This window comes from Asparagus officinalis, chromosome 1 (genome assembly GCF_001876935.1).
Source record: "Asparagus officinalis chromosome 1, Aspof.V1, whole genome shotgun sequence".
Lineage (NCBI taxonomy): Eukaryota > Viridiplantae > Streptophyta > Magnoliopsida > Asparagales > Asparagaceae > Asparagus > Asparagus officinalis.
Window position 1 is genome coordinate 98,153,166 of NC_033794.1, and position 25,703 is coordinate 98,178,868.

The window sequence follows — 25,703 nt, forward strand, 5'->3', positions numbered from 1 at the left end:
ATCATTATATTTCTAGTAATAATAAATTATGATAGCGGTAATGATGACTTAATCAACTGCACAAACTGCACATCAACATCTAAGATACAAAATTGTAACATTAAATTATAAACAATCTCTAATGATCAAGGCAAATGAAGTAAACGCATTGAACAAGTACTTCCCGTTCAAAGCAGAGTGTCATATTACAAATAAATAAATAAATTCAATGAAAATGTGACACTGGCAGCAAATCAAGAGCTTTGAGAATCAAAGTCAAAAGCTATGCTATCTATCTATGAAGAATACATAACAAATGGAACATATATCATCTGTTGATCAACCAAAAAGATATATCTGGATAATACAATTTGATTCAAAAGAACATGACCAAAAACACTGAAATAAATGGAGCCAAAACACAAAATAACCGTAAGTAGGTTTCCTTTCTATGAATCTTTAAACAAGTCATACTCTTTGGCAAACAAACTCTAGACAATACAGTCTCATTTGATAAAAAATATTCTTCTTCACCTACAAACTTATACTTGAACTGACAGTTCAATTCAAATCCAATAACTCAATCTATTCCACATTAATAAGAGTACATTTATGTTTCTCGGATCAAGAATTGCCGTATATCATAGGGTTAACTTTGGATTGATCCCTTATGCTAGCACCCAATCTGCACATAGTCCCCCTGTAGTTCTGTTGTTGCACATAGACACCTAAGTGAATTTCTTTGCCTTTTTTACCCTCAGAGAGAGGAAATTGTTTTTCGACAAACAGACCTTTAAGTGTAAAAGAGTCAAAAAAAATTCACTCAAGGGGTCTACCCGCAATTGGGTGATTAGTACAAGGGTTCTATCCATAATGGGGCGATATTACAGGGTGTCAATCTGCAATTAACCCTATATCAAATAACCTCCGAAAATTCGACAAATGCATATTCTAACCTCTACCGACCAGACAGAACACTCATACTCAACGAACAATTCGACCCAAACATTTGCTGCTCTTCTGATCTGAACACCAACAACGACGATGATGCATGGGCATCACCATTATCACCACCATCACCACCCGCGATGGGTTTCATATCATCACTACTCAAAATATCCACAATGACCATTTCAGTCTCCGGAGGTGAACCAACTTCAATCCTCCCCTCTAACATATCCACAACTCTAGCCATACTAGGCCTTAGCCCAGCCTCCTCTTGTACACACCACAGTGCAACCTTAACCAAATTCCTAACTTGGATTTCATCAATTTCTCCTAAGACTCTCTTATCAACAACCTCCATCAGTGTCCCTTCAATCAATTTCTCAGCCACAATCTTTGGAAAATAGGACCATTTTCTCTCGTCTCCTTCGCCCAACTGAACCATTTGCACATTTCTTCGACCTCCAACTAATTCAAACAGAACCATTCCGTAGCTATAAACATCAGATTTCTCCGTGACTCCGCGATCCAATAACCATTCCGGAGCTAAGTAGCCTCTAGTCCCTCGAACTGTCATCACAATCCTACTCTCGTCCCTCTTCATCAATTTTGACAGACCAAAATCCGATACAACGGCGTGAAAACCCTCAGTAAGCAATATGTTTTCAGGCTTGACATCTAGATGCAAGACTCTAGCTCTACAGTCATGATGCAGATAAGCCAATGCCTTTGCCACATCGATTGCAACGCGATATCTCAAGGGCCAAGAAAGGCATTGGTTGTGTAATTTTTTTGGAAATATCCAGTTGTCAAGAGAGCCATTGGCAACGAATTCATAGACGAGGTAGCGGGGCCCACCATCAGGGAGGAAGCAGTATCCGAGGAGGCGAACAAGATTGACATGCTGTACACTGGCAATTGCTGAGATTTCGGATTGGAACTCTGAAAATCCATGTTCAACTCCGTGTATAAGTTTTACAGCGACAACCGTGCCGTCTTCCAGAATGCCTTTGAATACCGAACCAGAAGAGCCACGGCCTATGAGTGATCGAAAGTTATTGGTTGCAGATTCAAGAACTCGGTAACGGAATTTGGTAGGGAGGCCAGCGACTCTTCGGAGAAAGCTGTATTCTAGCTGAATCTCTTCGGCTGATTGTCGCAGGTTTAGTAAGATTCTGTGGTCTATGGCTATGTATTGTGCTAACACCCAAAGGAGGATGCTGAGGATTATGGCAGAAGAGATTCCGGCAATGAGGAAGAATATTTTGGAGAGGCCGAGAGATCGCCAGAGGATTGGAAGGATGATGAGGAGGGTAGTGATTGTTGCAATGGCTGCAAGTACCTTTGCTGTTTTGATATCCATTAATGGAGGTTGATAATCGTGAGAGTAAGAAGAATGAGAAATAGTTTCCCTCTAAGTGACATGAGTGTATTTCCTTCAATTTGAGTTTTGGAGGAGGAATCAGTCTTTTCTGTGATAAGTTATCGTACCCAGTTTTCAAGAGGTGAGAAATTGTCTTGTTTTCTTGCAGACCTGGTGATTAAACAAACTGGTTAAGTTATTATAACATAGTTTTAGATGTATTGTAGAGGAGAAAGCTTCAAAGTCCAAGCTCTGAACACAGCATGATGAATCTGCAATGTTTATTTTTTCTGCAGTGGCTCATCTTTGCATTTGAAGTCAAAGGATTTTATGTTTAATCCTTTTAACAGCTTTGGAGGGCTAAGAAAAATGATGAAAAAGAATCAAAGATATATGTAAGCTAATAGTGGTTGTAGTTTCATATATTGTTGACAGAATGTATACCATGTGCATTTTGAGGTATGAAGGGTTGACCTTCATTTTCAATTGATTGCTTGTAGCCGTGAGTTTTGATTTCACCAGCATCAAGTAGGAAACAGTCATAGCTATCAAAAGATCCTGTCACTACACTTAAACTCTCAAGTTGTGATGAGAGTTGAGGGCGAAAAATTGGACAAGCGCAGTGACATCAATATTTTTAAGACCTGCTTAAAAATCGCGTCCAACAAGATTAAAAACTGTCGCTCTGACATCATGTTAAAGGACCCTGCTAGTGCACCCAATCTCCAAAGTTGTGGAGATGGTTGAGGGTAGTAGTTTTATACTTTAACATTGCCCCTGCAGGTTGAGAGCTTTTTTTATGGGTCGAATCATGGACTCATGCAGTGGTAATTTTTTTTTTAAATCCTCTTTAAATAGTGGTTAGTGAGAATTGAACTGGGTTGCTCTGATACCATGTCAAAAAACCATGCCACTACATCTAAACTCTCACGTTGTGATGATGGTTAGGGGTTATGATTTTATATTTTAAAAATTAGGATCTTTATTCTTATCTCATTGTTGAGTTCGTGATGACTCAAATCAGTTGAGAAGTTGGATTGAGTTTGAACTCTAATTAGGATTAGTTATACTATCCTAATTAGGATTGGATTGAAGGAATTAATTGAATTGGGATATCCAATTAGGATTCAAGTTAGAGTTCTAATAAGATTGAGTAAAATCAATCTCCATATATATTGTATCAACCCATGAGTTTAACAATAAGAAGAAGAAGAAAAAACAAGAAAAAAGAGAGATTTATATTTCACCGTTGTTAGGGGTGTGTAGTTTCAACCTCTTGTAATCTCTTCTCAGAAGAAATAAGATCTTCCCCCTTCTCCCCGTGGACGTACATGAATCATCTTGATCACGTGGAACCACGTTAAATCTTGTTGTTTATTATTTATCTTGATTGCTTGGTAAATTTGGGGTTTCCTGATTGTTTAAGTTTTATCTTTCGCAGCTTGAATATTCCAACAATTGGTATCAGAGCTACTATAGCGACCTAGACGACAGCGACCAAGTTTGAGGTGGAGAAATTTAACGGCAAGTCGAATTTTTTCTTGTGAAGATGCGTGTCACGATGTTACTCGTGAAGGAAGGGGTCCACCGATCCCTAGACGGTTTTGAGAAGAAGCCATCTACTTTGGATGAAGATGAGTGGAATGACATGGATGTCCGCGCAAAGGCTACGATTATCCTGTGCTTGTCAGATGAGGTGCTCTACAACATTATGAATGAGAGCACGGCTGCGGCTATGTGGTTTAAGTTAGAAAGCTTGTATATGACGAAGAGTTTGTCAAATAAACTCTTCAAGAAGAAGCAGCTCTATGAACTTCGGATGAAGGAAGGTACGCCTATTCTGCAACACTTGAACATCTTCAATAGGATTATTGGCGATTTGTTGGCTCTTGAGGTGAAGCTAGAAGAAGAAGACCAAGCTCTTCTGTTGCTGTGTTCGCTTCCACCTAGTTACAATCACTTGGCGACTATCATCATGTATGGGAAGGAGACTTTGGGGCTAGAGGATGTCATCTCGGTGCTTCAGAATAATGAACTCATCAGGAAGACGGGCACCAAGGAGGAATCTTCAGGTCTAGTGGCCAATGTAAAGAAATGGAAGTCGAAGGGCAAGGAGCTGGTCAAGGCTTAAGGAAATTCTAGTTTTGTCGTCTGCTTTTGGTGCAAATGACCAGGTCACTTCAAGAAGGATTGCAAGTCATACAAGAAGTACTTGAAGAAACAGGATGGCATGACTGACAACACTAAGGGTAAGTAGAAGATCTCTGTGATGTACTAACTGCGGAGTCAGGTACGAGCAAGTATACTGATGATTGGTTACTTGATTTAAGATGCACATATCACATGTACCCAAGGAGGGAGTGGTTCAGCACTTACAGGCCTGTTTCTGGAGGATCAGTTCTCATGGGAAACGATGCAGTGTGTCAGATTGTTAGCATTGGGAACATCAGGATGAAGATGCACGATGGACAGGAAAGGACTCTCTCCAATATTCGGTATGTTCCGGACTTAAAGAAAAATCTTCTTTCTTTAGGAGCTCTTGAGGCTTAAGGGCAAAAGCTTAGTGGTGAAGGTAGAGCTATCACAGTCTTCAGGGGCGCTACTGCTACTCTGAAAGGAGAGCGCACGAGGAACTTGTACAGACTGGTAGGCAGTGTCACTGAGGGTGAGGTTTCAATCGCAGCAGAGAAGACTGATCTATCGAGACTTTGGCACATGCGTCTAGGACGCATGAGTGAAAGGGGTCTGTAAGTACTCCACCGAAAGGGCATGCTTTCAGGAATAAATCAATGCAAACTTGACTTTTGTAAGTATTATGTTATGGGAAAGCAGCATAGAGTATCTTTCTCTACTTCGCAGCATAAGTCCAAGGGGTTGCTAGATCTTGTCCACACTGATGTGTGGGTGCCCTCACTGAAGGCATCCATTGGGGGTGTAAGGTATTATATTATCTTCATTGATGATTTCTCCAGGAAGCTTTGGGCCTATTTCTTGAGGCAGAAGTCTGAGGTTTTTCAGAAGTTCAAGGAGTGGAAGGCGTTGGTGGAAAATCAGAAGGGGCTAAAATTAAAAGTCTTGAGGTTAGATAATGGGGTGAGTATACCTCCAGGGAATTCAAAGAGTACTTGACTAATGAAGGCATCCAGTATCAATTAAGTGTGTCAGGACAACCAGAACAAAACAGAGTAGCTAAACGCATAAATCAGACACTGATGGAAAGAGCCTGCAGTCACTTGCTACAAGCAGACATGTTGGAAGGTTTTTAGGCGGAAGCGATAAATCATGCATGTTATTTGATTAACAGGTCACCATCTTCAGTCATTGATCTTCAGATCCCAGAGGAGATATGGCAAGGAGAATCAGCGGACTACTTGACTTTATGCATATTTGGTTATCTAGTGTATAGTATTGTAGACAGTCAGAAGAGAAACAAGTTGGAGTCCAAGTCAGGACAATGTATTTTCATAGGATTCACTTCTGGAGTCAAAGGGTATCGGTTATGGGATCCTGAGACTCACAGTACCTTTACCGATAGAGATGTGGTCTTTGATGAAGACGCTATCATGCGGGTAGATTCGAAGACAAAAGACAAGGTGCAAGGTAGATCTCTAAATGCTTCTACAGATTCTCAGGTACAGGAGGTGGAGTTTTCGAAAAGTCCTGCAAGCCCTAGTAGGCCTACCGATGAGACTCCAACCGGCGATGGAGACATAGCTACTACACAGGAGGAGCAGCCAATAGCATTGAGACGCTCGAGCCGTACAGTGGTGCTACCTACTAGATATGGTTAGGAAGACGATGATCACATATCTTTTGCTTCATTCACAAAAGATGGAGACCAATGTAGCTACAGAGAGTCCGTTGAAGCAGATGATCGTGACGGGTGGATTACAGCCATGGATCAGGATATGGAGTCTTTGGGGAAGAATCAGACATGGGTTATGGTTAATCTTCCAAGAGGCTCAAAGGCGATTGGTTGCAAGTGGTTCTTTTGGAAGAAAGATGGTGAGCAATTCAAGGCAAGGTTGGTTGCCAATGGATATGCTCAGAAGGAAGGAGTGGACTACAATGAGATTTTTTTCTCCCGTAATCAAACATACGTCCATTCGTTTGTTGTTGGCTATTGTTGCACAGTATGATTTGGAGTTGGAGAAGATGAACATTAAAACAACATTTCTGCATGGTGAATTAGAGGAACAAAGTTACATGAAGCAGCCAGAGGGATATCTCCGTGACGGTAAAGAGGATAAGGTTTGTCTTCTTAAGAGGTCTCTGTACGGGCTCAAACAATCTCTGAGGCAGTGGTACAAGCGCTTCGACTCATTCATGATTAAGGTCGGCTTCAATCGACCCACAAAGGAAAGGGCACAAATCGAGAAAGTCAAGCAGTTGCTGAAGATGGACTTCGACATGAAGGATATGAGAGCAGCCAGGAAGATCTTAGGTATGTAGATCTCATGAGACAGGGTTTTTGGAAAACTTTGGCTGTCCCAAGAGAATTATATTCTCAAGGTGTTGAAAAGGTTCAACATGGATGAAGCACGATCGGTTTCTACTCCTTTAGCTGGTCACTTCAAATTATCCTCAGAGTAGTGTCCACAAACAGTCGAGGAGCAAGAAAAAATGTCAAGGATACCATATGCGAGTGCGGTGGGATCACCGATGTATGCTATGGTTTGCACTAGGCAACTTAGCCTATAGTAAAACCCCATAATTTTGGATATATTATGATAAATAATAATAAATGAGTTATATCATGATAAATATCATTTATTAATGGTTGAGTATACTAGGAATCGATTTGAGATCGATTCAGTGTATATATGTGAATAAACGACTGTAAACATGCACATGTTCAGTCGATTGGAAATAGCCTCTGGATGGTTGATCGATGCTTAGGCATCAGTCGGCCGATGACCATTGGACGGTCGACTGATGCCTAAGCATTGGTCGACCGACGAGCTTCTAGAGTCCGTGCAAGTTTTGTGTTCGGGTCGGTTTTGTTTCGACTCAGGCCCAGTTATATACATAATTATATATATTCGTTTTAAACCTATTTCCTTCATCTTTTCACGTGATTTATCAACAGTCACCTCCCCTCTCAAAACCCTAACCCTAAATTGTGTTTTTTGGGAGAGTTCGTGAGGTGTTTATTGAGAGGAGGGCGAGATTTGTGATCTTGGTGAAGAAGGATCTTGCATGCACGTGTTTGGGAGTTCAACATGACGTTTGAGGAAAGATCATCTTCCTCCCAACCTATCTTCAGTAAAAGTTCATGTTTTTAAGTATTAATTGATTAACCTACTGTTTAAAGCTTAATCTGATGTTTTTCAAAACCTAGATTTGTGATATAAAATCTTAAACCCATGAAGAGATCAGTAGAACTAATCTGTAATTTATAGAAATAGATGATCATGATCATTAGAGCCATATTTAATTGTTAATTTACGTTTTAATGTGGTTTAAAACCCTAGTTTATTAATTAATTGAGAATTTTGTTAATTTGGATGTTAAACCCTAATTGTTTAGTTTCAAGAGATGTAATCATGTTTAAGTTAACCCTTGTTAAGTAATTACTAAAGTTTAAATCTTTTTTTCGCGTTACATGCTAATAAGAATATGTTTTTGAGAAAAATTATAAAACACAGAACCTAAGAAAACCTGTAACAGTGTAATCGGTCGACCGATCCTAAGTGATCAGTCGACTGATTGTGTTGTCCAGGGAATCCTTTTTGTTGCGGATCGGTCGACTAACTGGTGATGACCAGTCGACCAATAAGGTCTTGTTCGAGTGCACTTTGTGCATGTTTGATGTTAGTCGACTGATGCCCTAGGGGAAGTTGACCGACATTTTTTCTTTGTTTGTTTGAGGTATTTTCTCTTGCACATTTAATCGTGAACACGAGGTTCGAGTCGTACGATGACACACTTGCAACCATGGGTGTACATGAATAGAGTTGTAATGCACACACGGATATCCAGGAGAGGATTCTTACAGCTATTGATTCGATCATGTTTGGGAAATGATTAGTCAAAATAGCATATATGCATGTATGGATATCGTTGATGAGCACAGCTCAGTACTACTTGGGATAGTGTGTCGATATGCCGTTAGTACAGGTCATTGAGTCATGATTTTAGGATACCTGATTTGGTAGTCCGTCCCACATGGTGATGCGATGAGGCTAGAGAGTCGTACTTCTAGGATACCTGATGTGGTAGTCCGTCCTGCACGGTGATGCGATGAGACTAATGAGCCGTGTACATATTTAGGATGCATGATTTAGTAGTTCGTTCCGCATGATAATGCAATGAGTTATAAAACCTTACGAGATATTGTTTGTGATATATCTGATAGCCTGAGTCTTTAGCGGAAGCCATTTGTGAATACAATCTATCGCTGAGTTATATTGTGACCGGATTTCTTCGCGTTTGGGAGTTACAGAAGATTTAGTTCTTGTATCCACATCATCTACCCAAGGGTAGCATGAGTTATATGGTCAATATTTATGATATTACGGCAACTTTACTTTTCTGTATTGTTTTTCTCTATCTTTTATTCTTAGTTTGGAATTGATATCTAGCTATTCACAATTTGAGACATATGATATATATATGAGGGTTTCCTTGTTCGGATTATTTCGCTCGACGTACTATGTCTTATGTTGTGAGTTTCTAAATATTAATCCCATTTAGATACAGGGTAAATGATTTAGGTAGACTATGCATAATAGATAGAGCATCCATCACATTTAGTAGCCCTTCCCCTGGGGCCGGATGAAGATGATCTTACTAAAGCGCTCTGACGCTGTTGTTGTTTTCCTTTTTTTCCTTCTTTTCAGGCAACGGATCAGAGTTCCAGAGAGCCACAGGTTGTCGGATTTACAGCATAGTCATTGTCACTTATTTGTATTAGTTGGTGCTCTACCGTAGTTTAATGTTTACTGTCAGATATTTAGAGTTTTGTTTCATTTTGTAAAGGATGTGTGCCTTAGTACTATTTTCAGTTGACTCTTATGTATTAAGATTTTTCACCTTTATTTCAGACATCAACTGTATTTCATCTTACTCTGATTGGGACATGATCATATTTATTGGATATTTCTTTCTATGTCATGTCCATTGCATTTATTTCTCTTATTTTGCCTATTTTGTACCTACACTTGTCATTGATTCCACTAGAGAGATATCATTATGATGGTGAAATATGTTATTGCACAGTATGGGTGCATGGTAAGTTTGACATCTTTGGGTTCACCTTGGACTGTAGCCATTTGTGAAAACAGGGGCATCACAGTTGGTATCAAAGCTCTAGTTACAGCATCCTTAGGATCATCCTGTGTCGAGTCATGGAGCTAGAATAGAGTTTCCCTAGATTCATGTATAGAGTCTGCTAGGATTTCCTAGAATGAGTGAGGACGTTATACGTATAACTGTAAAATTTTGAAATTTTTTTTATGACTATCTTACTTTTATTATAAAGTATTTGCGTGAATGACATTTGATATGTACTTCTTATTGCTATGTGTTATATATGTTTTTGCCTGAGGTCTCATTTATTATGTCTTATAAACTCTCTTCCTGGAAATTTATAGATGGCCGGACATGAACGTGGACTGAGAGGATCCCATACTCAGAGAGTTACCCAGAGCCTAAGCCACAGCAAGCTCTACCCGAGTCGCAGCATNTACCCGAGCCGCAGCAGGCTACACCCGAGCCGCAGTAGGCCCCACCTAAGCCGCAGCAAGCTCCGCAATATCTGATTGACCTTATGACACCTATTGTAGCCAGGCTAGTAGCGCTCGAGGAGCAATTGGCGAACCAGATTCCACCACTTGCACCACCACATGTGATTTCACCACCAGTCATACCAGCTATACCAATTACAGATAAATCCCCAGAGGTTACACTAGGAGTTACACCAACACCAGTTGCCGATAGAGCCAAGGAGTAGGAGACTTGGCTCCGTCTAGTTGAGAGATACCAGAAGATGAGGGCACCAGAATTCCAGGGATCATCAGACTCACATGTAGCCCACAAGTGGAAAGAAGATGTAGGAAATATTCTTGACCTGCTTGATGTGGACTTCGTCCAGAAGCAACGGTTGGCAGCTTTCAGTCTAAAGGGTGATGTCGGCGGATGGTATAGGCTTCAATTCACCCTTGAGCAGTGGATGATGCTTACTTGGCAAGACTTTATCTACTTTTTCGACAAGCAGTACATCTCTTCTGCGACAAGGACCGAGAAAGAGTTAGAGCTATCTAGATTGGAGCAGGGGGACATGTCTGTAGCTGACTACGAGGGCAGATTCATGAGCTTGCTTCGATTCACGGGCATGTGGTAGACAGGAGAGCGTCAAGCTCAGATGTTTTTTTATGGGGCTTCGTCCAAGCCTTCGCTGCTACCTTGGTTTTAGATGATTTCATTCAGTGCAAGAGGTAGCTGAGGCTGCTATTTCGCAGGAGACAGAGATTGCGATCTTTCAGAAGAATAAGGAGGAACCTCTAAAGCAGGACAACATGGTGACAAAGGCAAGGGCAAGAGATCTTTTACAGGACCCGAAGGACCACAGCAGTAGGGTAAGGATTCGTAACACCAGTAGCAAGGACCATATAAGAAGGGGTCACAGCATGATTCAAGAGCACCTCAGCAGCGCAAGATTCAGGGTACTTGTTATAACTGCAACAAGATCAGACATAGGGTAAAAGATTGTCGCAGTACACCAGCAGGAGGCCAACAGGGCAGAGCCCAAGGCCAACAGTAGGGCTGTGGACATGGCCAGTAGTAGCAGAGTCGTGGACAGGGTCAGCAGTCACAGGGCCGTGGGTATGGCCAGCAGCAGAGGATTGAGGCGTCGCCGACCATTTCGAGGATTGAGGGGTCAATAGGAAAGAGCCACGCTATCCAGGAGATATCTCAGGGATAGATAGTCCTATATGTTCCACCATCTTCAACACATTAGTCTTCAGCCACCTGTAGGGTTTATACAGTCGTAGCACGCGATCATGGTGTGAGCGGAGCCATAGTGGAAGGTACGTTTCTCGTGAACTCCTTTCCATCTTTGATCTTGTTCGATTCAGGAGCTTCACATTCCTTTATTTCTCATACCTTTATGGATAGGCCTCAACTAGTTGTACATCCCCTAGATGTACCATTATCAGTCTCTACTCCTTTAGGCGAGGTGTCCCTATTAGAGAGTATCTGTAGGAGATGTATCATCGGTTTAGATGATTCTGAGTTTATCATCGATCTGATCATTTTACGTATGTCTGAATTTGATGTCATTCTTAGTATGGATTGGTTATCATCCTACCACGTTAGTATCGACTGTTTTGCTAAAATAGTCAGTTTGCGATCGTCCGATGAGACCAAGTTGATTGTAGCAACTTCACAGGGGTAACCAATTTGTGGAGTCATTCCTAGCATACATCGAGGATGTAATATTGTGGGATCAGAGTGCAAATTTGTGCGAGACTAGAGTCATCTCAGAGTATCAGGATGTCTTTCAGGATATACCTAGGTTACCTCCTATGAGAGAGGTTGAATTCTACATCGAGTTACATCCAGGTACAGTACCGATATCCCGAGTACTCTATCGTATGGCACCTGCTGAGATGAGGGAGCTACAGACTCAGTTGGATAAGTTATTATCTCAGGGTTTTATTCACCGGAGTCATTCTCCGTGGGGAGCACCAGTCCTCTTTATGAAGAAGAAGGACGGTAGTATGCACTTATGTATAGATTATCGTGAATTGAATAAGGTTACAATTCAGAATAGGTATCCACTATGGAGGATTGATAACTTATTTGACCAGTTGCAAGGAGCGTAGTGTTTCTTGAAGATTAATATTCGTTCTGGCTATCATCAGTTGTGGGTTCGGGAGATGGATATTCCCAAAACTGTCTTTCTAACTCGATATGAGTCCTTCGAGTTTCTTATCATGCTATTTGGGCTGACCAATGCACCCACGGTATTTATGGATTTGATGAACCAGGGTTTTTCGTCCACATTTGGACCAGTTCGTGACCATATTCATCGACGACATCCTTATCTATTTGAGATCGGAGGCAGAGCATGAGCAACATTTTCGATTAGCATTGCAGACTTTACAGGAGTACCAGTTGTACGCTAAGTTTAGCAAGTATGAGTTTTGGCTATCCGAGGTTAGATTTTTAGGACACGTCATCAGTAAGGAGGGCATTGCAGTAGATCCAACAAAGGTTGAGGCAGTTCTTGACTGGGAACTGTCGAAGACCGTTACAGAGATCCGTAGCTTTTTGGGGCTGGCCGGCTATACAAGAAGTTCATTCAGGACTTCTCAAAGATCGCTACGCCACTGACAAGCCTTACGAAGAAGGGTGTATAGTTTGTTTGGGGGCTAGAGTGTCAGGAATCCTTTGAGACTCTGAAGGCTAAGTTGACTACAACACCAATGTTGATTATCCTGAGTAGTGATAAGACATTTATCGTCTATACAGATGCATCATTATCGTGTCTAGGAGGTGTCTTGATGCAGACCCAGAGAGTAGTGGCTTACATTTCACAGCAGTTGAGGACTCATGAGAAAAACTATCCCACACATGATTTGGAGTTAGCAGCTGTAGTCTTCGCGCTGAAGACGTGGAGACATTACCTTTATAGAGTACAGTTTGAGCTGTTCACGGACCACCAGAGTCTGAAGTATCTCTTCTCTCAAAAGAAACTCAACCAGAGGCAGCGACAGTGGGTCGAGTTCATTAGGGATTACAAGTTCGCGATTCAATATCATCCAGGGAAGGCGAATATTATAGTAGACGCATTGAGTAGAAAGTGTCGTCATCAAATTTTAGCTTTGAGATATTCATTATATCGAGAACTTCGCACCCTTAGCCAGTCGATTTGATGCCAAAGATAGGTGGGAGCAGTGCATTTTTGGGAACTTTGGTCGTGCAACCATCTTGGACTGGTAGAGTGGTCAGAACTCAGCTAGAGGACTCTTGGATTCAAACCCAAAAGGAGGAGATTTTCAAAGAGCCCAAGACTGATTGGATAGTTAGAGCAGATGTAGGACTTCGAATGAAAGACCGATTAGTGATGTCAAATAATACACAGCTGAAGAAGGACTTATTTGATGAGTCACATCTCACCAGGTACATAGTGCATTCAGGCACAACCGAAATGTATAAGGACCGGAAGAGATATTTTTGGTGGAGCAGCATGCGTAGGCATATCGTGTAATATGTATCGAAGTGTTTTACCTGCCAGCAAGTGAAGGCAGAACATCAGAGACCCGTGGGAAGCCAACAACCTTTACCCATTCCCGAGTTGAAGTGGGCAGATATTTCATGGATTTTATTATAGGCTTGCTAAGATCTAATAAAGGAAATGATTCAATTTGGGTGATTGTAGACCAATTGACGAAGTCGGCGCATTTTATACCGGTGAAGACGACTTATACGGCAGAGACTTATGAGAGAATTTCATCCGGGAGATCATAAGACTACATGGAGTTTCGGAGACGATTGTTTCAGATTGAGGCTCAGTCTTCACTTCGTATTTCTAGAAGAGTTTCCAAAATTCTTTCGGTAGCCAACTATCGTACAGCAGCGTTTTCCACCCATAGATAGATGGACAAACAGAGAGAGTCAACCAAGTGTTGGAGGACATGTTGTGGGCATGTATTATCGATTTCCAGGGCAGTTAGGAGGATCACATCCCTTTGATTGATTTTTCTTATAACAATAGTTATCAAGCGACTATAGGTATGGCATCGTATGAGGTGTTATACGGGAGGCCTTGTAGATCCCCGATTTGTTAGGAAGAATCGGAGGACAACTTGTTACTTGGACCGGAGCTTGTAAGATAGACTATAGAGAATGTAGCACTAATTCGGGAGCGTATTCTTACAGCACAGAGTCGGCAGAAGAGCTACGCAGACCAGAGGCGATGACCGCTAGAGTTCTAGGTTGGGGACTATGTTTTATTGAAAGTATCGTCGATGAAGGGAGTTTAGTGATTTTGCAGATGGGGAAAGCTTGCCCCGAGATATATTGGCTCATTCCGGATTATGGAACGTATTGGAGCTATTTCATATCGGCTATATTTTCCAGCATCGATGTCGAGCATACATTATATTTTCCATGTTTTGATGCTCAAAAAGCATTTATGTGACGAGGAGCAGCAGCGAGTGTTGGATACACCGAAGGTTAAGATTCATGATGATTTGACCACTATTGAGACTCCAGTTCGAATTTTGCTAGAGAGGACAATAGACTTAGAAATAAAGTGATTCCTTTAGTGAAAGTGTAATGGAACCGGAAAGGAGCTGAGGAGGCTTCTTGGGAGTGCGAAAAGGATATATGTCGCGACTGCCTATACATGTTTGAACAGGTAAAATGTTAGTTATGAATTGCTTATGTTATCTGTATAGTCGTATTTATATTGAACGCTGGAATGGAGGTATTAACACTTATCTCCTTATCATTCGGAACACATGGTATATACATGGGGGTTTCCTTGTTTGGGTTTTTCGCCCGACGTACTAGTTCCGTTTAGTTTGGGGTTAAATGGGAGTATTTGCATTTCAAAGTGTTAAATGTATATATTACTTATGTTTTATATCTGGAGATTAATAGTACGAGATGTGTATATGAGGGTTTCCTTGTCTGGATCATCCCCTCAAAGAGCTTTTCTCATATTATTAATCTCTAACATATGATTGCGGAATTTCGAGGACGAAATTCTTTTAAGGTGGAGTGAATATAAAACCCCGTAATTTTGGATATATTATGATAAATAATAATAAATGAGTTATATCATGATAAATATTATTTATTAATGGTTGAGTTTGATAGGAATCGATTTAAGATCGATTCAGTGTGTATATGTGAATAAACAAGTGTAAACATGCACAGTTTCAGTCGGCTGGAAATAGCCTCTGGACGGTCAAATGATGCTTAGGCATCAGTCGGTCGATGACCATTGGCCGGTCGACTGATGCCTAAGCATTGGTTGACCGACGGGCTTCCAGAGTTCGTGCAAGTTTTATGTTCGGGTCGGTTTTGTTTCGACTCAGGCCCAGTTATATACATAAGTATATATATTCGTTTTAAACCTCATTCCTTCATATTTTCACATGATTTATCAGCAGCCACCTCCCCTCTCAAAACCCTAACCCTAAATTATGTTTTCTGGGAGAGTTCGTGAGGCGTTTATCGAGAGGAGGGCGGGATTCGCGATCTTGGTGAAGAAGGATCTTGCACGCACGTGTTTGGGAGTTCAACATGACATTTGAGGCAAGATCATCTTCCTCCAAACCTATCCTCGGTAAAAGTTCATATTTTTAAGTATTAATTGATTAACCTATTGCTTAAAGCTTAATCTGATGTTTTTCAAAACCTAGATTTGTGATATAAAATTTTAAACCCATGAAGAGATTAGTAGAACTAATCTGTAATTTATAGAAATAGATGACCATAATCATTAGAGCCGTATTTAATTGTTAATTTATCTTTTAATATGGTGTAAAACCCTAGTTTATTAATTAATTGAGAATTTTGTTAATTTGGATGTTAAACCCTAATTGTTTAGTTTCAAGAGATGTAATCATTTTTAAGTTAACCCTTGTTGAGTAATTACTAAAGTTTAAATCTTTTTTTGCATTACATGCTAATAAGAATATGTTTTTGAGAAAAATTATAAAACACAAAATCTAAGAAAACCCGTAACAGTGTAATCGGTCGACCGATCCTAAGTGATCAGTCGACTGATTGTGTTGTCCAGGGAATCCTTTTTGTTGCAGATCGATCGACTGACTGGTGATGACCAATCAACTGATAAGGTCTTGTTCGAGTGCACTTTGTGCATGTTTGTCGTCGGTCAACTGATGCCCTAGGGGCAGTTAACCGACATTTTTTCTTTGTTTGTTTGAGGTGTTTTCTCTTGCACGTTTAATCTTGAACACGGGGTTCGAGCCGTACTATGACACACGTGCAACCATAGGTGTACACAAATAGAGTTGTAACACACACACAGATATCCAAGAGAGGATTCTTACAGGTATTGATTCGATCACGTTTGGGAAATGATTTGTTAAAATAGTATATATGCATGTATGGATATCGTTAATGAGCACAACTCAATACTACTTGGGATAGTGTGTCGATATGCCGTTAGTACAGTCCATTGAGTCGTGATTTTAGGATACCTGACTTGGTAGTCTGTCTCGCACGGTGATGTGATGAGGCTAGAGAGCCGTACTTATAGGATACCTAATGTGGTAGTCTGTCCCGCACGGTGATGCGATGAGACTAATGAGCCGTGTACATATTTAGGATGCATGATTTGGTAGTCTGTTCCTCATGATAATGCAATGAGTTATAAAACCTTACGAGATATTGTTTGTGATATATCTGATAGCCTGAGTCTTTGGCGGAAGCTATTTGTGAATACGATCTATCGCTGAGTTATATTGTGACAGGATTTCTTCGCGTTTGGGAGTTACAGGAGATTTAGTTCTTGTATCCACATCATCTACCCAAGGGTAGCGTGAGTTATATGGTCGATATTTATGATATTGCGGCAACTTTACTTTTCTATATTGTTTTCCTTTATCTTTTATTCTTAGTTTGGAATTGATATTTAGCGATTCACAATTTGAGACATATGGTATATACATGAGGGTTTCCTTGTTTGGATAATTTCGCTCGACGTACTATGTCTTGTGTTATGGGTTTCTAAATATTAATTCCATTTAGATATATGGTAAATAATTTAGGTAGACTAAGCATAATAGATAGAGCCTCCATCATATTTAGTAGCTCTTCCCCTGGGGGCGGATGGAGATGATCTTGCTAAAGCGTTCTGACGCTGTTGTTGTTTTCCTTTTTTTTCCTTCTTTTCAGGCAGCGGATCAGAGTTCCGGAGAGCCGTAGGTTGACTGATTTACATTGTAGTCGCAATCACTTATTTGTAGTAGTTGGTGCTCTACCATAGTTTAATGTTTACTTTCAGACATTTAGAGTTTTGTTTTATTTTGTAAAGGCTATGTGTCTTAGTACTATTTTCATTTGACTCTTATGTATTGAGATTTTTCACCTTTATTTCAGACATCAGTTGTATTTCATCTTACTCAGATTGGGACATGATTATATTTATTGGATATTTCTTTCTATGTCATGTCCATTGCATTTATTTCTCTTATTTTGCCAATTTTGTACCTACACTTGTCATTGTTTCCACTAAAGAGATATCATTGTGATGGTGAAACATGTTGTTGTATGGTATGAATGCATGGCAGATTTGACATCTCTGGGTTCACCTTGGACTGTAGCCATGTGTGAAAATAGGGGCATCACACCTATGTAGTAAGTTCAGTAAGTCAATTCATGTCAAATCCAGGAAATCAACATTAGGAGGTGGTGAAGTGGATTATGTATTATCTACGAGGGACTCCGAAGGTGGGCCTATTATTTTAGTCTTTGGAGGATAAGGAGTCCAAGAAACTACAGGGATATGTCAATGCAGATTATGCAGGTGACCTTGATCAGCGAAGGTGAATGACGGGGTATGTATTCACAATTTCTAACTGTGCCATAAGTTGGAAGGCTTTGTTATAGGAAACTATGGATCTTTCGACGACTGAGACGGAGTACATAGCTGCAGTTGAGGCATCGAAGGAAGCTCTGTGGTTGCGGGGTTTGGTCAGGACGTTTAACATCATGCAAGATTCAGTACTTCTTCATTGTGACAGTCAGAGCACAATATATCTTGCGAAGGATCAGAGGTATCACAAGCGGACGAAGAACGTTGACATCAGGTATCACAAAATCCGGGAGTGGATTGACAGGGAAAAAGTGATCGAATTAGTGAAGATCGGTACAAAGAAGAATCTAGCAGATATGATGACAAAGGTCATTCCAGTGAAGAAGTTCAAAGCATATTTGGACTTCATCCACGTTCTTCAGAAATAACTTTGGAGAAATACTCTTGGGAGGGAGTTGTATAAAGTGGAGGGTGATTTTGGAAAATCTTCGCGAAGGATTGATTCAACGTGATGTGTGTCAAGGTAGAGATTGTTGAGTTCGTGATGACTCAAATCAGTTGAGAAGCAGGATTGGGTTTGAACTCTAATTAGGATTAGTTATACTATCCTAATTAGGATTGGATTGAAGGAATTAATTAAATTGGGAAATCAAATTAGGATTCAAGTTAGAGTTCTAATAGGATTGAGCAAAATCAATCTCTATATATATTGTATCAATCTATGGATTTAACAATAGGTTTAACAATAAGAAGAAGAAAAAAACAAGAAGAAAAAGAGAGATCTATATTCCACCATTGTTAGGGGTGTGTAGTTTCAACCTCTTATAATCTTTTCTCAAAAGAAATAAGATCTTTCCCCTTCTTCCTGTGGATGTACATTCAGGATGTAATCTTGATCGCGTGGAACCATATTAAATCTTGTTGTTTGCTGTTTGTCTTGATTGCTTGGTAACTTTGGGGTTTCTTGACAGTTTAAGTTTTATCTTCCGCGACTTGAATATTCCAAAACTCAATTCCAGGAAACCTCACATTCAGAAACCCCAATTATGAAACCTTACTTTCAAAAACTGGATTTCCGAAAAAAACTACAAACTGTAAGGAAATAAATTGAATTGCTGAAGAAAAAGTGCAAATTAAAGTTTCGGTTTAGGATCTGTAAGAAACATGAATTATCGGATCTACCCAAGGACTCTGAAAGTGACCTCGGAGGTTGATTGTTTTCCATATATAGCTTCTAAGCCCCATATTCTTCATTATCATAGTGATTAGAACTTAAATAGGGTATTTGATGAAGTCTTTGTGGGGATCAATAGTCATGTTTTCCATTATTGAGGTAGCATTTCAAATATTCTTGAGACTAAAAACTTAAAATAGAGGAAACTAATGCTCTGAGTATATACAATTTAATTGTGCCTGACAGTTTTAATGGCTACAAGGGAGTTCTACAGTAGAAGTACAAGTATTTTTTAAGTGAAAATAATATTTATGCTTCTACAATAGAAGCAGAAGTAATAGTTTACAAATCCATTTTATCGTCGGACAAAACATAAGAAAAGCTCAAGAAAAGCCCAACGTGGAAGTTTATGATATATATAATGAATATACCAATGATGCCAGAATGTTTACTATTAGGACAAATATGGGGCCCAATAGAGCAGGGTCCCAGTGAATAGTAGAGCAAATGTAATAAAATGAACACACAGATTTATGTGAAAAACCCCTAAATAAATTTAGGGTGAAAACCACGGGCAAGTATAGAAGAATCTACTATGAGAAAAAACTTTGGAGTTACAATCTCTCTTTACAAGGAGAAATTCTCTCTATATTTCTCTCACTCTTCTATATGTGGAGTCATTGTTTCTGAGATGATCTCAACTTAAGGCTAGGAGGGCTATATATAGATGATTTTGTGGTAGGTATGTACTATTTCTACAGTAACAGTTGGTTAATCTGTGGTTGGTATTTACTGTAGCTGGTAGGTGGTTACTGTGCTTTCTAACAATCTCCTACTTAAAGTTTTGATTGAAAATCAATTATATCTTCACACCATTATTTTTATCTTTCCATTCCCATGTTGCTCACGTCTTCGACAGACCACAAGAGGATCGACACCAAATAAATTTATCAGTATTGACTGCTTTTGTTAAAAAATCTGCTAGGTTATCTTTGGTGTGAATTATCTGCATATCCATTGTTCCTTCTTCCACTTTCTCACGAACGAAGTGATACTGAACTCGAATGTGTTTTGTCTTTAAATGAAAAGCTAGATTTCTTGCCATATGTAAATTATTCTGGCTGTCACAAAATAGAAAAATCTTTGTTTGTTCATGCCCGAGTTCCTCCAGTATCATTCTCAATCATATTGCCTCTTTACAAGCTTGTGTAGCTGCAACATATTCTACTTCTGTTGTTGATGTAGCCACAACTGACTGTAAATTTTGAAACCCAACTTAGAGCTCCGCCAGCAAGTGCAAATATATAGCCGGTGGATTTGCTATTATCATGATCACCTGCATAATCAAAATTAACATATCTATTGATAATAAAATCTGATCGCCCATAACATAATGTAACATTTGAGGTTCCCTTAATGTATCTTAGGACCCTCTTTACAGCATTCCAATGCTCTTTATTAGGATTCACCATATATCGACTAACCACTCACACTGCTTGTGTAAAGTCTAGTCTTATACAAATCATAGTAAACATTAGACTTCTCATTGCTGATGCATACGGTACTTGAAATATCTCCATCCTCTCTTCTTTACTGCTAAGACTCATAGTGGAGGATAACTTAAAATTAATAAGAAGTATGGTAGAAATTGACTTACAATCTCGAATGTTAAAGCGCCGCAAGATTTTCTTCAAATAATTCTTCTGAGAAAGTTAAATATTCCTCTGTCGTGATAAATTTACATTCCTAGAATCTTGTTTGCAGATCCTAAATCCTTCATTTCAAATTTTCTAGCCAATCGTGTCTTTAATTCTTTGATACGATCTTTGTTGGGGCCTGCAACTAACATGTCGTCAATATACAACAATAAGATAACAAAGTTATTTTTACCAAACCTCTTGAAATATACATAAGGTTCTGAATTACGTTTGTTGTATCCAAGGCTCATGATGAATGAATCAAATCTGTTGTACCAACACCTTAGCGTCTGCTTTATACTGTATAGAGATTTGTTCACCCTGTAACTAAATTCTCTTTTTCTTTTTCTTCGAAACCTTCTGGTTGGAGCATATAAATTTTTTCTTCAAGATATCCATGAAGAAATGTTGTTTTCACATCTAGTTGCTCTAGATGTAAGTCAAATATAGTGTTCATAGTCAGGACTATTCGAACTATTGTAAGTTGAAATACAGGAAAAAATATTTCATTAAAATCAATACATTTTTCTGAGCATATCCTTTTATTACCAATCTAGCACAATATCGTTCCACTTGATCACCTCCATTTCACTTGATCTTATAAACCCATTTATTTTCAATGGTCTTTCTTCCTTATTGTAGTGACACAAATACCCAAGTCTTATTTTTTATGGAGAGCTTTAATTTCTTCCTGCATTGCTGTCATCCACAAAGATGTATCTGTACTATTTGTAGCTTCATGAAAAGTTGATTGCTCTTCATTCTCTATTAGAAGACAGTATGCAACATTACTCTCCGTAATATACTCTGAGTGCTAAGTCGGTGGTCTTCTCTCACGAGTTGACTTTTGAACTTCTGGATCCTCAGACTCGACTGGTTCTTGTACATCATGCTTCGGTGTTGCTTTAGAAGAATTTGGACTATTTTCTACCTAAACAGCTATAGTCTCTAAGTTTTTCCTTGAACAACTTTCTTTCTCTTTACTTTGTAGTTGGTCTAAACAGCTATAGTCTCTAAGTTTTTCCTTGAACAACTTTCTTTCTCTTTACTTTGTAGTTGGTCCTCCATAAAGATAACATCTCTGCTGATGATAACCTTACGGGTAGTGGGATCACACAAGCGATACCCCTTTACTCCGTCAGCATACCCTAAGAATATACATTTCCTAGATTTTAAATCCAGCTTTGTACTTTTTTAGGTATTGTACATTACGTACACTGGACTTTCAATATATGGAGGTTGGAATAATCAGCTGGCTTGCCGGTCCACATTTCCATTGGTGTCTTAAACGATATTATGGTTGATGGAGATCGATTCAACACATAACATGTGGTTTTTACTGCTTTCACCCAAAAGATTTTATCCATATTTATAGTTACCAACATTACACTTGTTCTTTTCAACAAAGTTCTGTTCATCCTCTCCACTACTCCATTTTGTTGAGAAGTGTATGTAGAACTGAATTATCTTTTGATGCCTTCTTGCTTGTAGAATGCAAGAAATTTATCGTCTGTGTATTCTCCTCAATTATCTGACCTCAAGCACTTGATCTTCTTCTCAGATTCAAGTTCGACTCGCGCTTTGTAAGCTTTAAAGACTAAGAATACATCTTCCTTCTTCTTGGTACGGTACACCCAACATCTTCTAGAGTAATCATCAATAAATGATACAAAATACTTTGCTCCTTGCATAGATATAACTGATGCTTTCCATACATCAGAATGAACCAGTTCTGGAATAGCCTTGCTTCTAGAACTCGATGTGTTAAACTTCAGCCGATCCTAATTACTTGTAACACAATGCTCGTAGAAGAGAAGAGCTATCGATTTGAGCCCAGGAAGCAGCTTCCAATCGAAGAGAATTTTCAAGCCTTGTTCTGACATGTGGCTTAGTTTACGGAGCCAAATCATGGTTTGTTCTTCTTCATAGTTAGTTGATGCCACACATAAATTGGTTTTCTGCAGGGTTTCTCCCTTCAACATGTATAGATTTGCAGCTATACTTTCTCCCTTTATCACAACAAGCGTCCCTCTAACAATTTTCATTATCTCATTTTTTATGGGTTTTGCATCTGAGCTCATCCAATTGTCCTAAAGACAATGGATTTTTCTTCAGGCATTTCACATGTCGTACATCTTGAATGGTGCATATTGTACCATCAAACATTTTGATTTTAACAATACCAATATTAAAAAATTTTAAGGCATGATCATTGCCCATAAATACAAATCGTCCTGAGATGGCTATATATTTATGGAACCATTCTCTCCGGGAGGTCATGTGCCAAGAAGCTGCTAAATCTAGAAGCCAGGTATCAGCAAACTTCTTTTTACCTTCATCAATAGTGGTTGCTCCACTGTATAAAATTTCACCATCGTCTAATGTATTGACAACGCATCCTTAAGATGTTGATGGCTCTAAAGACTTTTTATCACCACTCTTCTTATTGTGCCAACACTTTGATTTCACGTGCCTCTTTTTACCATAGTTGTAGCATTTGATATTCCTTTTTACTTTTTGATTTTGATCTACCATGGGTATGACTCTCATTGGAGCCACGTTCCATTAATCTTCCTCTCGCCACCGATAAGGCCTCCGCTTGTTGTGAATTTACCAGCTTATCTTCTTTTTTCTTGTGCTGATTTTCTTCCTTCAGAATGGCTACTGCAATGTCGTAGAAGACTAGATAATTTGTATGACGTTGTTTGTTAGATTGATGATGAGTTGATCATACGAATCAGGTAGACGTTGAAGTAGAAGCTCTGCATGTTCATTTACACCAATTGTATGCCACAACGTTGTGAGTTAGGAGAAAGTGTGTTTAGGGTGTTGATGTGGTCAGTCATCAATGTAGATTTCGCCATCCTCAGAGTGTAAAGTCTTCTTTTTAAGAAGATTTTATTGTGCGGGGATTTGACCTTATATAACTTTGTTAGAGTATCTCACATATTTTTAATGTTTTTTTCTCCTCTATGCTTGATAGTACTACCCATCTACTAATGCCAGATAGAGATTAGCAATAGCATTTTCGTCCATCTCGTTTTACTTTTTATCATCTATGACATCGTTCGGCTTTACACCGATGGTCGCTAGATAATTATATTTTCTCAAGATAGCATTTATCTTTAGTTTTTACAGTGAAAAATTACTCCCGTTGAATTTCTCAATCTCGAACTTCACCACCATTGTTTCTACCACGAATGATAACTTCTACTATTTTTCATGAACAGTAACTGTACTCGTGAATAGTAACCTTGTACTCGTGAATAGTGCTCAATACCTTCAAAGGATAAATGATAATTTAACTTATTTTCTGATGTGGATGATCCACTTTTAGTGACAGCCACAGAGTATATGATAAGCAAATACACGCACCTTAAACCTGACTCTGATACTACTTATTAGGACAAACCTGATGCCCAATAGAGCAGGGTCCCAGCGAATAGTAGAGCAGAAATAATAAAATGAATACACAGATTTACGTGGACAACCCTCTAAATAAATTTGGGGTAAAAACCACAGTCTCCACTATGAGAAAAAACTTTGGAGTTACAATCTCTCTTTATAAGGAAAAACTCTCTATGTTTTTCTCTCACCCTTCTATATGTGGAGTTGTTGTTTCTGAGATGATCTCAATTTAAGGCTAGAAGGGCTATATATAGGTGATTTTGTGGTAGGTATGTACTATTGCTACAGTAATAGTTTGTGGGTCTGTGATTGGTATTTACTGTAGCGGGTAAGTGGTCACTGTGCTTTCTAACATTTACCACTAATGATAACTGGTGTTTTAGGAATCAGAGTCATAACAAAGGGCTAAAGCTTCATTGACATCAATGCATAGAATCCTCCAAAGGGAATTATTCATGATGAAGGTGAGATCCTTAGCAACATAATTTGTTACTTGATACGTTAAGACCTGTACCGCATAAATCTCTATCAATTTGTTTCAACGCAAGAGATCTTGTTGCATGCTTTGGAGCCCTATCAATGCTGAGATAATCTGCAGCTTAACTCCTTTGCTTCTATTTTCTTCTTTGGCTTATCTAGTATGAAGGTTTTAGGGGGTTGCATGTGATCCAATACGTTCTCAAGTATACTTCCATAGTCTACTGATCAAGCACGATCTTTTATGATGATCACAGTTTAGCTTATAATTAGCATTGCCTGTCATCAATGCTTCAGTGGATATCTTCAACCATCATTTACCATGTGTGTTAGGAGCATTCATGCGTAACGATCTCTGCTCTCTTTTTTGCTAACATTTTGAATCGGTTTTGTTGTTATCAACACTTTCAGATTTGTAGATAGTGAATGCTCAATTCAATCCACTAACGGATTTTGGATACCGATCCGAAAATGGCTCTTCTAAGATAATCTGTATTTAATCTATTTTCATCTGTTGACATGGACTTTGTGACAATGGACGAAAATTTGAGGGTTTTTTTTTTTTGGTCATGATCTACAAGGAGGACCAAAGGTTTCGAATAGCTTGCATTCATACGACCAGGTCTACAAATATTTCCTATTAGACAAAAAAAAAACCTACATTTTTTAGTCTAGCCACACGATATCGTGTAGGAAGATGCTATGACATAGAAAAAAGGTCTATGGAATCTGGAAGCTTTCGAGTTTGTCCTTCCCAGTTCAGATTGCCATCCACATCCCCTTTCATATTTATACAGCCCTTGATTGAAGGTATAATAATAAGGACCATGAACTAAACAACATCGCATAAATTACAGAACCAAGATATAGAGCAAAAATAAAAAATAAGTACAAGGCAAGCACTTTATTTGAAGAAATTGAGACATTTTACGACATAATATTGCTAAACTAAAGAACAAAGTAAATTTGATGCAACAAAGAAAAGCAAACTATCGGTTTTGTGAGGAAAAAAAACTATGCATGAGACAACAATGTACTTGTTAAGACATACACATAAGGAAATAAACTTGGTTCTAATCTGGGATTGTGACAGCTTCGGTCTAATGTCTCACATCTGAAACATAAGATTTTTTTTCA

The 25,703-nt window shown here is 39.1% G+C and overlaps 1 protein-coding gene across 1 annotated transcript; it reads right to left on the minus strand.

The window, feature by feature from the left end:
* On the minus strand, positions 816–2,323 carry LOC109843421 (probable receptor-like protein kinase At5g20050). Its single transcript, XM_020412360.1, has one exon. It carries the CDS (start codon positions 2,285–2,287, stop codon positions 938–940), a length of 1,350 nt encoding a protein of 449 aa, XP_020267949.1. The 5' UTR covers positions 2,288–2,323; the 3' UTR covers positions 816–937.